Source organism: Plecotus auritus (assembly GCF_963455305.1).
Source record: "Plecotus auritus genome assembly, chromosome: 9".
NCBI classification, from domain to species: domain Eukaryota; kingdom Metazoa; phylum Chordata; class Mammalia; order Chiroptera; family Vespertilionidae; genus Plecotus; species Plecotus auritus.
The window spans coordinates 128,018,328-128,034,688 of NC_137783.1; the positions used below are offsets into that span (position 1 = coordinate 128,018,328).

Genomic DNA, 16,361 nt, shown 5'->3' on the forward strand with positions numbered 1-16,361 from the left:
TGATTGGGGTGATAGAGGTTTCAGGTATGGCTTTCTATGATACAAGATCTGTATATTGCACTGTGTGCCCACCACCCAAAGGCAAATTTTCCTGTTACCTTATATTAGAGGACACAATAGGGAAGTTGTTAAACAGGCATAGTGTAATTTGGTGCTGCTGGAAGTGGTAGTAATCCTTCTGGGGGGAAAAAAAATTAGTTTTATAGGAAATGAAATCACCTTGGAACAGTGAACAATTGTACGGTCTCAAAAAACAGATATTGAGTGATAGGATTTTTATGTTACTAAACTAATATTAGCACTGAATTTTCCTGTATAGTAATTGGCAACAATATTTCCCTCAAAACTTTCTCCTGTGCTTAAATTTTTCCTGTAAACATATTTTTAATAATTAAAAATAATTTTAATTTAGTTAAAAATATCTAGGTTAACTAAACGATTAATCTCTTCATGAATTTTGTTTCCTCTTCTGATGTAACGCCACAAATTCACTGTGATAGTACTGCAGTGAGAAGTGTGAGAGGGTCTCAGACCTTGGGCTACAAAGGGGTCAGCAGCACTGTGTTCCTTTCTGAAGAGAGAATCCATTTCTTTGCTTTTTCTACCTTCCCCAGGCTGCCTGATTTCCTGGGCTCAGGTCCCCCTTCCTCTGTCTTCAGAGCAAGCAATAGAACCCCACAATGAAGCTTCTTTGTTTACATCTCTTTGACCACAGGTTGGAAAGGTTCTCTGCTTTTAAGGATCCATGTGATCAGATTGGGTCCACCTAGATAATCCGATATCATTTCCCCATGTTATGATCATTAACTGAATCACATCTGCAAAATATCTTTCGACATGTAATGTAACATGCTCCCAGCTTCCAGGGATTAGGATGTAAACATGTTTGGGGGGGAGTGGCATTCCTCCTGCCTATATCACATCATTTAAGTGTCACTAAGAACACGGTGACAAATGACATTGAGGGACAGCTGCTAGCTGGATAGCACTGTACACCAGGAATATGGACACTGAGACCACATTCAGAAGGAAATGGCCAAATGCAGATGGCTCTTACTGACTCTCTAGTGAAAATTACTGTTCTTTTTTTCAAATTTGTTTTAGCTGTTATACATGCTCAATCTCCATATAAATTTTATGATTATCCTGTCATTTTCCTTGAAAAACCTTGCTGGAATTTTGCATTGAATTCATTGAGCAATTTGAGAATTGACATCTTGACAATATTGATTCTCCCAGTGAACATGCAATGTCTGTCTTAAAAAAAAATTCAGCAACATTTTGTAGTTTTTAGTTCAGATCTTTTACTTTTTGTTTTTTCTAAGTATTTTATCATATTTGATACTATGATTGGAATAATCTTAATTATCAGATTATTATTTTAGCTTTCAAATAGAAATAGAATTGACCTTCATATATTTAGTATTCTACAAACTTGCTTAACTCATTTATTTTATTTTGCATAGATGTATAGGAATTTTCTACACGAGACACTTTATATTCTTTTTAAAATCTATGCTAAATAGTTCTAAACTCCAACTAAAAAATTTAGAATGAGAAAATGGTACCTTAGGAGTTATTAGGTAGATTGAGGAATTTAGGATAACTCCTTGACTTCTAACTTATGGGACGAAATAGATTCCAAGCAATAGCCTACAGAGAGCCAGTTTCTGTGTAGAACTAATTAGTTCCATTTGAGATAAGTTAGAAGTACTTACAACAGATTGCTCAAACCTGTTTTTATGGCTGGAAGACATTAACTCAAAACTACACAACTAGAGTGTGGTGCTACAAGAATAGACAATGCAGTTCAGGATATTATAAAAATATCATATCCAGGTCAAGTAATTGATGAACATTCAGTTCTTAAACCACAATGATCATATATGGAGGCAATGTTTGCAAGATGATGAATATCTCGAAGAGAGAGAACAAGACAATAAAAAGCCATGTCATATGAAAAATTTAAAGGGTTTGAGTTGTTGGGACAAAAATGTCTCTGTGAAATCAGAATTTTTTCAGTCTGCTATATACACAAATGCCTGTCAGTGGCTTTTGAGAAAATTAAGGAAAATGGCCACAGTACCACATTTGAGCCAACTTAAAGCACATACAGTAGTCATGGGAATCTGAGATGCTTGCTTGGAGATGTTGAAGGGAATACACCTCAAACCTCAACACAGATAGGCATGCATATCTACTCACCTCTTACTGATTTAGTTATGCAGAAGTTATTATTCAAATTAAAATTGACAAGTTACTCTTTCTTCTAAGGGTAAAGCATGATTCCTCAGCAAATAAACAAGCTGAACTATTGGAAGAGAAAAAGAAAATTCACGTTTTATGCCAAATGCTCCTGGGGTACCCCAAGGATGATAGCTGGACCCTCTTACAGTACTATTTCTCTAAGGGAAGAGGAGACGAGTAATATTTCTTCTTTGGAGTATTGGGGAAGAAACATGCCTCCTTATAATTCAGGGATTGTATGAGCACACCAAACAGCTCTTAGCTCTGTTCTCATTAATCCCAGAGAGATGAAAGCATCGCTGAGGTTTCTCTAACCACAAACCCACGTGCTAATGATTTACGATGTAGAGAGATAAAATTTTGTTAAACAGAGAGAGCCAAAGCCAATTTTTATATAGGAAAAATGTATATTTATATCCCTATATGGCAATACAGGATTTATAACAGAAAATTGTGCGAGGAAATGCAATCGGCAAAACAAGTGTCCCTCACATATAGATGCTTTAAAAATCATGCACTGTGTCAACAAAGAGGCCATGTAATAATACACAACTTTTTGTTACCAGCCATATTAATATAGTTTGGTGACTAGAATAAGAAAGCAGTGATTTAGGCATTTTATATTTTAACACAATAGTTACATATGTGCATTTTACTGTTACATTTATATTTAACTAATTTGGTTGGGGTGTTTGGGTGCCATATTAAGCATTATGTTTCCCTATTTAAACTATGAATTATGGTAAATTGGTTCCAAAATAAGGTTTTCATTAGGAAGTGATGCATAACTTTATGAGGGAGATGCCTGGCTGCATATGTACATGTGTACAAATTTTCTTTAGTAGTAATTTAGTCAGGTTTCCTATCAGGCATTTAGTGTTCCCCATTCCCTTCCCCTTCGTGACACTATTCCTAACATTTGAGTATCACCCCTTAGCCCAGGGGTGGGCAAACTTTTTGACTCAAGGGCCACAATGGGTTCTTAAACTGGACTGGAGGGCCGGAACAAAAGCATGGATGGAGTGTTTGTGTGAACTAATATAAATTCAAAGTAAAGGAGCGGAGGGGAGAGCAAGAGAACCCTCCGCTCTTTCGGCTCCGCGGGCCGGATAGAACAGCCGAACGGGCCGGATCCGGCCCGCGGGCCATAGTTTGCCCACGGCTGCCTTAGCCCATGTAACTTCAGTGGTTTTGGGGAAGCCATGGAGGCAGGTCATGGTTGGCTGGAGCAGGACATCCCACTGTTCCATAAAGCAATACCAGCCTATCATGCGTGGTTCAACAGTTAAGTAAGCATGGTATTTGGAAATAGGGCAGTATCCCCCAGATGTAGACCTTTTGTTTACACTAACCCAAGTGGTAATTCTTTAGGATGTAGTACAAGATAAAATTGTTCTTTCTATATTAAAACAGATGGAAGGATTTGTACAGTCCAAGGACAATACATCTGGTTCTACATCCATTCAGTTGTTAATGATCCTTTTTCCTTTCGGCCTTGGAAAAATTAATCATGTTCATAAAGTCAAAATTTTATTTCTAAAATTCAATTCAATGATTTCACTATCCTTTATGAACAAAACTCACTAATCCACTAAGAGATGAAGAAAATTGAGCCTAACTATATGTTTGCATGGATATCACGAAATACTTCATGCCATAATAGAAAAGATAACTTTCCCAATGAGTAGTCAAGAGACCTATATTATAGTTCAAACTCATTAAAATTAACATACACAATATATTGCAATATAATGAGACAGTGGCTGTTTCCTTTCTGTAAATCAAATGAGCTGGTCTATTTAGTCCCTATTGACAGTATCCGCAGATTCTAATTTAGGGCTCAGGTTATAGTCTTGCCATCCAAAAGAGTTAGCAACCATAACAGCTAATTAAAATATACAGTGATTCTTCTATTTTAGCTTATTATATATTAAATAGAAATATTCAAAAAACAAAAATGTGCCTGGCTGGTGTGGCTCAGTGGTTGGGCATCAACCTATGAACCAGATCCGTTTGATTCCCTGTCAGGGCACATATCATGATTTCGGGCTCCATCCCCAGTAGAGGGCATATGGGAGGCAGCCAATCAAGGATTCTCTTTCATCATTGATGTTTCTCTCTCCTTCTCTGAAGTCAATAAAATATTTTTCAAAATGCTATAAAACTCATTTTAGTAATAAAAACCTACAAAGTTTATGACTATGCATCATATAGAATTACCTCATAATATTCTTATGTTTAAAGTAGTCCTTTTAAAATACAGTACTTACATGTTTCTCTTTCATACATTTATATTTGCCTTGGCAAATGCTTATCTGTATAAATCTTATCACCACTTTTTAATAAATACAAAAGAATACAAACATCTATGAAATTTGGACAAATACATTGCCAGTCAGTATAATCATCTAGATTCTTAGTTTAACTCATTCAGTTACTACAAAGATCTCCATAGAGCTGAATCTGATATTGTACAATAGTACATCACTGCCCTTTCATGGTACCACACTAATATATAACTTTAAATTCAAGCAAAATAATTATTATAATGTAAAATATATGTTAAAGTTTATAAGCTACACAAGTCAAAAATAAATTAGGAGAAATTCAATATTTTCTACAAATATTCATTATAGTTTATAAAAAATTTAGTGTTCTTTCACATAACCCCTTCAAATGATTTTTCAAAGATTTTCCCTGATGATCAGTTTAAAGGCACTAAGTCCATACAGTTTAAGCAAAAGTCTTCATTATATAATGAAACAAAAGGAAATATAAGGCTAAGTAGCACAACTATAAATAGCTAGGAGGAAAAATGAAATTGTAAATTTTAATATTTGAGATGTATGCAGAATTTCACATGCGATGCATATATATTCACTATTTAAATTTAACTACTACCCCCTTCTTGCAAAATAAGCAAATGTAGGAAAATAAGAATTCAATGAAAGTTGTGGCCATTTTCTAAGTCTGAAAATCAAAATCATGTTCAATATTTCAATACTGAAAAAGCACTGCATTTAATGGCACTAAAATTACCAAGTCTAAATCTCCATTTATTCAAAGAGAATAAATTAAATGGAGGATGTCCACTTGATTGAAGATACTAGTTATTGGCAGGAGACTCTCACTCATATTATCCTTTATGAAACTGTCCACTAGAAAATAAAAACATCGAGAAAAGTAGGTTTTACTTAGGGTTACATAATAATATGTAATATGTGAACAAACAGGCAAAGAGAGGACTATGGGGTATGCCAGCGATTTTCAACCAGTGTGTTGCGGTACACTAGCGTGCCACAAGAATTTTTAAAACACATGATACCTGACTATTTAGTCAGGGGCACTGACCTCTTTTCCCATAGACTATCAAATAAAAAAATGACAACAGCCAACACAATAGCCATCCGGTGTGAATGAATCAAAATTATACTTTTTTTTTGTCTTATTGGAATTTTAGTAATTCGTTTATGTGTCCCATGAGATGAAAAAGGCTGAAAGTTGCTGGGATATGCAAATGCAAACTAACAGCAGTGATTAGTAACATTTCACTCGGCAGTCAGAGTCTGAAAGAAGATATATCATCATTTAAAAACAGAAAAATATCTGGTCAAATTAATGGGTAGCTAAATTCGAACTATCCAATGATCAGTGAAGGAAAACACACACACACACACACACACACACACACACACACACACACACAAACAAAACACCACCAATAAAAAACAATAATAAAGTTAGAAAATGAAAATAAAGGAATTCTTGTTTGAAGCACAGAACCAAGAAATGGTAGAAACTATTAAATAATGGTTTGGCAGTCTTTTTCCTTGCTTGAGTTGAGAAATTATTTCACTTGTTGTCCTGATTAAATCTGTAATAATAAGTTCTAAAAGAGCCACTGGGCTAGGACCAGAGATATTTTAAGTCTATTGAATAGTATTTTCCAAGTATATCCAAGGACTATTATTGGGGCTACATATACATTTAAAAAATTAAGGTTTATTCCAAATAAACTTGCTTTCCTTTGCAAGAACTTCTTAGAGACTTGACTACTGTACCCTTTTTAATCTTCAAGGAAAGAATATTGTATACAATATAGTATTCAGAATTTTAAACAATTTTTTAGCACGGGACTCTATTTTCCACAATGTATCTCTTAGGACTAGAGTTAAAAACACCAGAGCAGCGATTCTCAATCTGGTTTGACATCAGATTACCTTGGGGAGCTTAAACCAGTACTGATGGCTACACCCCACTCTCAGAGATTCTGCCAGCCTTGTTTGCAAGCTCCTCCTAAGACTCTAATGTGCAGCCAGGGCTGAGAGCCACTGCACTCAAGGTCTGCCATTACTCCTGTAGCGGTATAGCTTGTACTGATGCTAGTCTGCATCCTGATGCCATCCTCACCTTGACTTATTAAGATAAGGCTGCCTTCCCAAAGAACCGTGCTTAATATTATCCTGGGAAGAGGCAGAACTAGACAGGAGATGACTATGTGGAGGGCATGCAGACAGGAAAAGGACATTTCCTCAAACCATGGAGTCAGGTCAGATCAGGAGGACTCTGCCTCCACTACAGGACATTCCAGGCCAGCCTGAACAACAGGCCTGATAGCAGCCCTTAAAGAACCCTAGGCCAAAGGGGTTGTGAATTGAAGTTATTCTCTGCCTTGTAATTTCCCTTCTGTTATCCTTGAGCCGCCTACACTTTATTATGAACTTAATGGAATACTCTGGATGAGCCATGCATATGGTCTAGGGCAGTGGTTCTCAACCTTCCTAATGCCGCGACCCTTTAATACAGTTCCTCATGTTGTGGTGACCCCCAACCATAAAATTATTTTCGTTGCTACTTCATAACTGTAATTTTGCTACTGTTAATGAATCGTAATGTAAATATCTGTGTTTTCCGATGGTCTTAGGCAACCCTGTCGCGATCCACAGATTGAGAACCGCTGCTGTAGAGCCTAAGACCATCGGAAAATACAGATATTCACACTATGATTCTTAACAGTAGCAAAATTACAGTTATGAAGTAGCAAAAGAAATAATTTTATGGTTGGGGGTCACCACAACATGAGGAACTGTATTAAAGGGTCGCGGCATTAGGAAGGTTGAGAACCACTGGTCTAGGGGAAAGCAGTATGTCCCTTAAAGACAGTGTGTTGATGGTAGAAGTGGTTAGGAATATTCCATGGAAAAATGACAGTGGCAATGGTAGTTGATTTATGAGAATGAGCCACTCTTACTGGGAAAATCTTCTCACCACTGCCCAGTCTGATGGCCTTGAGGGACATTTTTATTAAGGAAGCCAAAGAGATTTCCTGTAAGAACAACATTCAAAGAAATAAAGGTACTAAATTTACATTGGGATGTTTTTCATTGTGAGCTCTTCTGAGGGGATGGACTAGAAGTGGTATAAGGCCTAAATTACAATTAATCTATAGGCTTCAGGGCATTAAAGCTTTAGAGCTTATTAAGAAAGCCTTTTCTTTCGTAGAATTTGTTAGCTGAGGAGTTGTAAAATAAGTACCTTCTTAATTCTGACGAAATATAAATTATCCTTTTCTTATAACATTGTATGTGACTTTAAGTCACTTAGTAACTCATTTTCCTTCTACTATGAAATCAATCTCAGCATCATTGCCAATCCTATAATTTAATTTTCACAAATTGTTTTTGAGAAACCTCTATGCAGTAAACCTGATGACACAGATCTTTATCGCAACAGAATACTGAAAGTAAGCAACTATACTTTTCATAAAGTATTTTACCTCCTATCTCCCAACTGTTTCACCTTGTATTAAATTTATTCTATTCTATTGTTGGGGGTATATTAAAAAACTAAGCAAAATGGTCATGGCTATTTACTTTAATACTGAAACCAATTATTTTATACATTTATAAAGTTAACAATCAAAAAGTGTTTTAATTTCATTTAAGTGAAATTAGATAAAGTCTCATACAATTATAAAACACAGGTAAATCTTATCTCCATGTGACATTCCTGAGCCAGAATCACATCTGCATAGAATGCTTCTAAATTGCCTGCCCCACAAACATGTATGTATTTATATATGGTTTTGAGAGTAAAAACCAAACTGAATTGAGTGAACCGGCTAAGTCAGTGCTCATAAATCATTGGAAAGTTAAATATAATTGACTTGAGATTCAGAACACTTGACTGTCCTTTTCGCAAATATACTTACTTGAGGAAGTTATTTCCTTTAAAAATAGACCAGAGAATAGAATCTTAGTATGTGAACCATTATTTTTCTCAGTTTTAACATGTAAAATAAAACCCACATGCTCCTACTAGGTTGCAAAGATCCCCAAGTGCAAGGGCCTCGTTTAATTCGTCCACCATTATATTTCCAATGACAAGAGCTGCAATTGTTACACTGGGAGGTGCATGTGACACACTCAGGTATACCCTACTTCCATAACTATGGTATGAGTGACAATGAAAAGAACAAAAATATCAAATCATTGAGTAAATACATTGCAGGTAACAAAAACAAATTTTCAGTGTAACAGAATTTAGTAGGATTGATGTATAAGTGGAAACAAGAAATGATGTTTCAAAATGACACTGAATTTGGGTGATTTTGACTCCTTTACCCTTTTCCATAATATTTGAGTTTTCTACACATTTAAGATTAGTATTAATTATATAAAGTATTATGATAATCAGGAAAACTCCAATTGAATTTTGGGAAAAAGGAAGTAAACCTATTCCAAGTAAATGTTAGAAAATAAATGGATACGTCTTCCAATCTACATTATTCATGCTTTTAAATTAATTCATAATGTTCTGGCAATCCATTTCAACAGGATATTATTGAATAGATTGCTACTTAAGTTTTTTTAAGATTCCAGGTAAAATTAAATCTTAACTAAAATTTAATACTTACTCTAAGTCCACCTTCTGGTGGGGGCCCAGATGTAGCGATTTGTTTTTCTATTTTTTCCTTTCTCTTTCTCTTTTGTTCCACAGACTGAGCATCCAAAATGCCCCGAGATGCAGCCTTTAAGTTAAGGAGCACAAAACAACAATAAAAATTAGTATCCAAGCGTTTATCCAAGCGTTTTTTTTTTTGTTTGTTTTTGTTTTTTGTTTTTTTTTTTGCTTTGGAAGTGGGGTATTGGTCTATTTTGGTAACAAAGAATTAGACTATTTCTACAACAGCTTTATGTAAAAAATATTATCATTTTTTTCATTTGGGATTTTAAAACTGTACAAATTTTTCTCCTAAACTTATTTCATATCTGTCAGTGTTTTATAAGGCATGGTCATTTTATCCCAGGGAATACTGCCATTAAAGGGACATCTCAGATTATAGAATACATATGTATAATAATTTTCATATATTAGATAATATAAGTGCATTGATGTAGCTTATAGAAACACAGATCATTTTGAAAAATAATTACCTTTAAGTATAAATTTAATAGATATGGATAATGGATATCAGATACCATTTTTGTTAAATACTACTAGTCACAGACATCTTTCAGGAAGAAAGTACAAAATTCTCTAAGTAGGTAAAATTTCATTTTTAGTCTCACCTCCTTCTGTCTTCTTTCTGCAGCCTCTGCAAGCTTTGCTCTTTTCTCTTCCTAAGGACAATATGTAACAAATAAGTTTTAAAATAAAACCAAACATTAGCATGGATAATTTACATATCTATCTATATCTTATAGGTAATATAACAGTTCATAAAAAATATTTAGTACTGCCCCAAAATGTTCTAAGACTGCCAGTACTTACTTTTATAAAATAATCAACTTTCTGAACCTCATTCTCACAATTAATGAACACAGATTCAAATAAGAGCATGCTAAAACATAATATGATACATATTGTATATCATATATTATACACACACACACACACACACACACACACACACATATATACACATACACACGCAAACACACACACATACAACACAGGTTAGTCTACAAAATAATCTATTTCCTTTGGCTAAAAAAAAAGGCTTACAAGCAAGTCAGGACAATAAACAAATTACCTTTAATAATACAAGGTTTCGTACTGCCAATTATAAGGGAGTTTGGAGTAATTGGTGTTCTTAAGAAAGGTTCATGAATGAAGTGGGGGAATCTCACTGTGTATGACAGGAAGAACTGTAGGAAATTATGAAAGGTACTGTTCTAGGTTGGGAAACTGAATACTTTTTTATATATGTATTAATTATAAAACCTTTAAATAGTAAGACAGTAAGTAGCATTCTCTTGGGAGCTACGCTAGTAATTCCCTTGTTTTCCATACCAATTCATTCATTCATTCATTCATTCATTGTACAAATACAGTTTCTACTGACTACCTGTCATGTGTACGGAACCTGCCTCAGTGCCAGGGATATAGCAATGAAAAAACTCAGATAAGTTTCCACCCAAATGAAACTTAAAATTCCAAGGAGGGCACACAGTCCAATATAGTCAAGTAAATATGTACCGAGCAGCAGTAAGTACTTGGGAAACAGGAAGGATAAGAAAGAGAAGGATGGGTGGTATAGTCAGGGATCTATTTTATTTAGTGTGATCAAGAAAAACCTCAACAATACAGTAGCATTCAAGTAGTGAACCAAGTGGTTGTCTATGGGGATGGGTGAAGGGTTTAACAAATACTGACAGATTAGGATTTTATCAACAGCCAGATAAACAAAATTAACAACATTTACAAGCAACTGTAGCAAGAAAGACAAGGTGAACTTCCTGGTTCCAACTTCCAGGTCATTTTTAGTACCTATAATCAAATGGCTGAGGAGTTAATGCACTTTCTTAAATAACTAATGTCTTCCAACGAATTTTTAGCTAGGCAGGAATGTAGGTTTTCTGTTACCAATTCCCAGTAAGGAGTACTCATGTAAAGATACTGTTAAAAACAGAAAGCTACGATAAGTGTAAATGCAGTGTACCACAAACCGCTAAGTTACATTTGAATTTCAGATAAACAAGGAATAACTTCTAGTATAAGTATCCCCCACTATTAAACCTACTATTAAAGTGCATTCCTTGTTTATCTGAAAATTTAAATTTAATTGGGCGTCCTGTGTTTTTATTTGATAAATAGGGCAACTTTACAAATTGTAAGCTCTGTATCACATAAAATAATCGTGTTTTTTTTTTTAAAGGAAGAACTTAAAGAGATTACTAATACAATATCCAATAAAGCTCAGGAGTAAGGGACTTTATTAAGCACCTTCTTTAAACAGTTGATACAGACACAGGAAAATGCACATCTCCCACTAGAAGACTCAACACTTCAGTTCAGAAAAAAAAGAATTTAATTTGCACCCCGTCTACCCCGTCGCCAAGAACGGCCCGCCCACCACACCGTCCGCGTCGGGTCCCACCAACTTCCAATTTTGCCAAAGTCGGCGAAAAAGACCTAGGAGTTGCCTTCGGGCAATTTTATGTAACCAAAGCCGGGAGACCGCGGAGGCGGCGGCCCAGGTTCCGCCCGCAGGACCACAAGGTCCCTCGGGGCGCGACCGCACGTCTTCGCCACCAGGGTGCCCACCCGCGGGCTCTGCGGCGCGCGCCCCCGCGTCCAACCGCCCGGCCGGGTGCCCGAGGCGCCAGGCCCCGCAGCGCTCCTCCCGCGAACAGGTGCGCGCGGCGCGGGCGGCGACGCGCAGACGCGGCCTTACTCACAGGGTCCGGCGAGGGAGGCTCGGCCTCCCCGGGGCAGGGCAGGCACAGCCCCATGTGGACAGCGGCTGCAGGTCCCCCCGCCTGGCCGGTAAGTGCGCACTGCACGGCGCGGTGATACGCGCGCCCCACCCGGATGGGCCGAGCTCCGGGGCCCCCGCCGCGGCCGGTGATTCGCGGCTCGGCTCCGCCCCTCGTTGCAACAATCCTGCTGCTCGCGACTCCGCCCCAGCACCGCAGCTCGCTTCCGCCCCCCGGAGGCGACTCCCCACTCCACCTCCGGGGCCCCGCCCGGCCAGTGCCCGCGGTCGGCCCGGGCCTGGGTGCCTGGAAACGCCTGCCGCCCGCAGCGTGCTGGCCTGGGATGGATAAAGGGGATTCGTGGCTCCCTTTGCCTGTCCATTTATAAATCAGTGACCCGACACTGACAGTTTATGCTACTTCTGTGAAATGGGACCCTGGCCTCCTAGAAATCGAAGTTTAATTGAACTAAGCTTGCTGAAATTGCAAATTAACTTCAGTGCCAGTTTCTGCCTTCTAAGTGGCTCAGTATTATTGCCATTGAGAGAGCAGAGTGTGCAGTTCATGGCTGTGATTTAGAAGCCAGCCTCCTGAATGTGGCATTAGTTGAGGTGCCCATTGGTTTCTGGTGTTTTGGGAAATGATGGAGGTTGGTCCATTCTGAAATATTTTGGTTCTCAAATTTTAATAGGCATAAAAATCATCTGGGCATCTAGTTAACATGTGGTTTATAATTTAGCAAGTTTAGGGTAAAACTTGAGATTCATTTCTGGGAAGCTCCTGGGTAATGCTGAAGTTGCTGATATCTTCACACAATTGCTTTTGATTTTTTTCTTACATTGTACTAGCTTTTCTTGCTTGTTGGAATATCTTCAAATCTTAACAAAAAAATAGGATGTGAAGTGACAGCTCCTCAGAAAGCACGGTGATGTGGTTTCAGGTCTTATGTTTAAGTCTTTAATACATTTTAAGTTATTTTTTTGGGAAGTGTGTAAGATTGGCAGCTAATTTCATTCTGGGGCATGTCATTATCCAGTTTTCCCAACACCATTTATTGAAGAGACTATCCTTTTCCCATTGCATATTCTTAGCTCCCTTATCACCTGGTAGTGGCTTATTTCTGGGCTCTTGATTCTGTTCCCTTGGTCTGTGTGTCTATTTTTTCGCCAGTACTCTACCGTTGGATTACTATAACTTTGCAGTCTAGTTTGATATCAGGATTGCTTTGACAATTTGGGATTTTTTTTGGTTCCATACCAATTTTAGGATTGCTAGTTCTATTTCTGTGAACAATGCCATTGGAATTTTGATAGGAATTGCATTGATGCTACAGATTGCTTTGAGCAGAATGGACACTTTAACAATATTACTAATAATACTTCTGATCCATAAACAGGACATATCCATTTATTTGTGCCCTAAGAAAACACCGATTTGCTTTTTGTGGCCCTACAGTGACTATATTTTATAGTTTCAGATAATTTGGATCATGTGTACTTCTTCAACACAAAGTTTTTTTAAAATTCATTAATGTTGTGTGTGTGTGTTCAATAATATTCCATTTCTATAGATGTGTAACATTTAAAAATTGAATTTACCTATCCATTGGCATATGGGCTGTTTGCATTTTGAGGCTATTAAGAACAAAACTCTCTAAATATTGGTGTACAGTTCTTTGTGTGAACATGTATATTTCTCTTTAGAAACACCTAAGATTGGAATAAGTGGGTCATATTTCACAGTATGGAAAAACTGTTAGGATTTTTTATTGTTGTTATCCTCATTGAGGATATTTTTCCCATTGATTTTTAGACAGAGTGGAAGAGACAGAGAAACATCAATATGGGAGAGACACATAGATTGGTTGCCTCCTGAAAGCGCCCAAATGGGGACTGGGGTCTGAGATCGAGCCTGCAACCGAGGTACATACCCTTGACGGAATTGAACCTGGGACCCTTCAGGCCTTTGGCCAATAGCCCAACCACTGAGCCAAATCAGCTAAGGCTTTTAGGAATTTTTTTAAGGCAAAGTACTTAAACCATTTTCATTTATATCAGCGATGTAAGACAGTACCAGTTATTTTTCATCCTAGCCAACAGTTGGTATAATCAGTCTTTTTCATTTTACGAATTCAAATGGACATGTAATAGTATTAATTTGCATTTCCCATGTTTTCATGTACTGTACTTTGTTATTTGCATGTTTGTTTAGAAATGTCAGTTTCCTATATTTTGTCCATTTTATTGGATAGTCAGAATTCAAATTTTTTTTTTAAATATATTTTATTGATTTTCACAGAGAGGAAGGGAGAGGGACAGAGAGCCAGAAACATCGATGAGAGAGAAACATCGATCAGCTGCCTCTTGCACACCCCCCACTGGGGATGCGCCCGCAACCAAGGTACATGCCCTTGACCGGAATCGAACCTGGGACCCTTGAGTCCGCAGGCCGACGCTCTATCCACTGAGCCAAACTGGTTTCGGCAGAATTCAAATTTTTAAAATATATTTTGTGGTCAAAGGACCCATTCGGTATCACTTCAGTCCTATGAATTTCACTGAGATTTACCTGCTGGCCCAGCAGATGGTCTATTTTCCAGTGTACACTTGAAAGAATAGGTGTTCTGTTGATGTTGGGTGGAATGTTTTATAAATAGCAGTAACATTCTTGAATGGTAGTGCTATCTTCTACATCTTTAATAATTTTCTATTTGTTGCATTAGTTTTCAAGAGAAAAAAGCTATATTTCAGTTATAATTGTGGATTCACCTATTTTTTAAATTCTAGCTTTTGCTTAATGTCTTTTGATGCTTTATTATTGGGTGTCTGTATTTATGATTATATCTTTGTGATGAATTGAAGCTTTCATTATCATAAAGTGTTCATCTATACACCCGATAATATGATTTATTCTGAAGACTAATTCGTGTTAGTAACATAGCCATTCTAGCTTTAGGATTTGTGTTTTCATGGGACATATTGTTGCATCTTCCTATTTTTATGCCTATCAATGTTCATGTGCAAAGCATGTTTCTGGTAGATATTTTGTAGTTGTTTTTGCCTTTTGTAAAGTCCAGCTTGACCATCTCCGCCTGTTGGGAGAAATTTCTCCATTGGTCTTGCATGTTTCTGTATGTTTTCTGAGCAAAGGTTTTAATATTTTTTTCTCTAAACTATCTTTTTAAGGATGTTGTATAGTAAGTGAACTTGGAAGATAGTTTACAGCAGGTCTGTTTGCTGTCCAGTGTAGTGGAGATAATACCTTTCTCTGGAGCAAAGTTGGGCAGGTTTGCTTAGCAGCCCCCTATGTAAGGTTGTGGTTTCCTTAGTTGTGACATGAACACACAGTATCCACCTGGCACACCTCTGCCTCTCCCCATGGGGCTTGGCGAGTCAAGGGAAACCAATGCAAGCATGCCTTTGATACTGCCTGCTGTGCTAGACATAATACAGTTATTTTTCTCCACCCAGTAAGTCTGCTTTCTGCCAGCTTCTATGAAACTGTGACAGTCTAACTTGTTTCTTCTAAGTAGAATAAAATTTCGAATTCTTCACAGTTCTTGATACTGCCTTTTAATTGGAGTGTTTAGCCCAGTGGTCGGCAAACTCATTAGTCAACAGAGCCAAATATCAACAGTACAATGATTGAAATTTCTTTTGAGAGCCAAATTTTTTAAACTTAAACTTCTTCTAACGCTACTTATTCAAAATAGACTCACCCAGGCCGTGGTATTTTGTGGAAGAGCCACACTCAAGGGGCCAAAGAGCCGCATGTGGCTCGAGAGCTGCAGTTTGCCAACCACGGGTTTAGACCATCTAGGTTTAATGTAGCTGTTGATTAATTTGGGATTTAATCTATTATCTTGCCATTTGTTTTCTTATCAAATCCATTCTTTTCTTTTTCTGTCTTCATTTGGATGGATTTTAAGCATTCAATTTTATCACCACTTAGCTATATTTCTCTGTTTGTGTGTATGGTTTCTCTAGTACCTACAATATGTCTTTAACATATCCAAGTCTACCTTCAAATAATACACATTTTCACCTAAAATATAAGAAACTTGATGATTGTACTCTCCCACCCTTTGTTATTGTTGTCATACATTTACCTCTATGTGCTATTAAAGCCATAATAATTAATTTTGCTTAAAAGAGTCAGTTCATTTTAAAATCAAATATTAGAATAAAATTTTATATTTACTTGTTTGTGCATTATTTCCAGAGCTTTTTGTTGTTCTGTGTAGAACTAAGAATCCATCTGATACTATTTTTCTTCCACCTAAGAGCTTTCTCCTACTGTTGATATTTTTTTGGTACTTCTGAAAAAAAAATCTGCATTTTGCCTTCAGTTTTGAAGGACAGTTTTGTTCCATATAAAACTTTAGTTTCACAGGTTTTTCTTTAATCAATTCTT

The 16,361-nt window shown here is 37.0% G+C and overlaps 1 protein-coding gene across 2 annotated transcripts; it reads right to left on the minus strand.

The window, feature by feature from the left end:
- Positions 1-1,105: 1,105 nt before the first annotated feature.
- On the minus strand, positions 1,106-12,159 carry SVIP (small VCP interacting protein). Of its 2 annotated transcripts, XM_080643009.1 has the most exons (5): positions 11,931-12,157; positions 9,819-9,869; positions 9,164-9,277; positions 7,499-7,573; positions 1,106-5,405 (listed from the first exon to the last, which is right to left on the minus strand). In XM_080643009.1, the coding sequence occupies exons 1-5, from the start codon at positions 11,982-11,984 to the stop codon at positions 5,391-5,393; spliced, it is 309 nt and encodes a 102-aa protein (XP_080499135.1). In that variant the 5' UTR covers positions 11,985-12,157; the 3' UTR covers positions 1,106-5,390. The 2 variants fall into 2 exon arrangements, with proteins under 2 accessions (XP_080499135.1, XP_080499136.1); XM_080643010.1 differs by lacking the exon at positions 7,499-7,573 and having other exon boundaries at positions 11,931-12,159.
- Between the last annotated feature and the right edge of the window lie 4,202 nt (positions 12,160-16,361).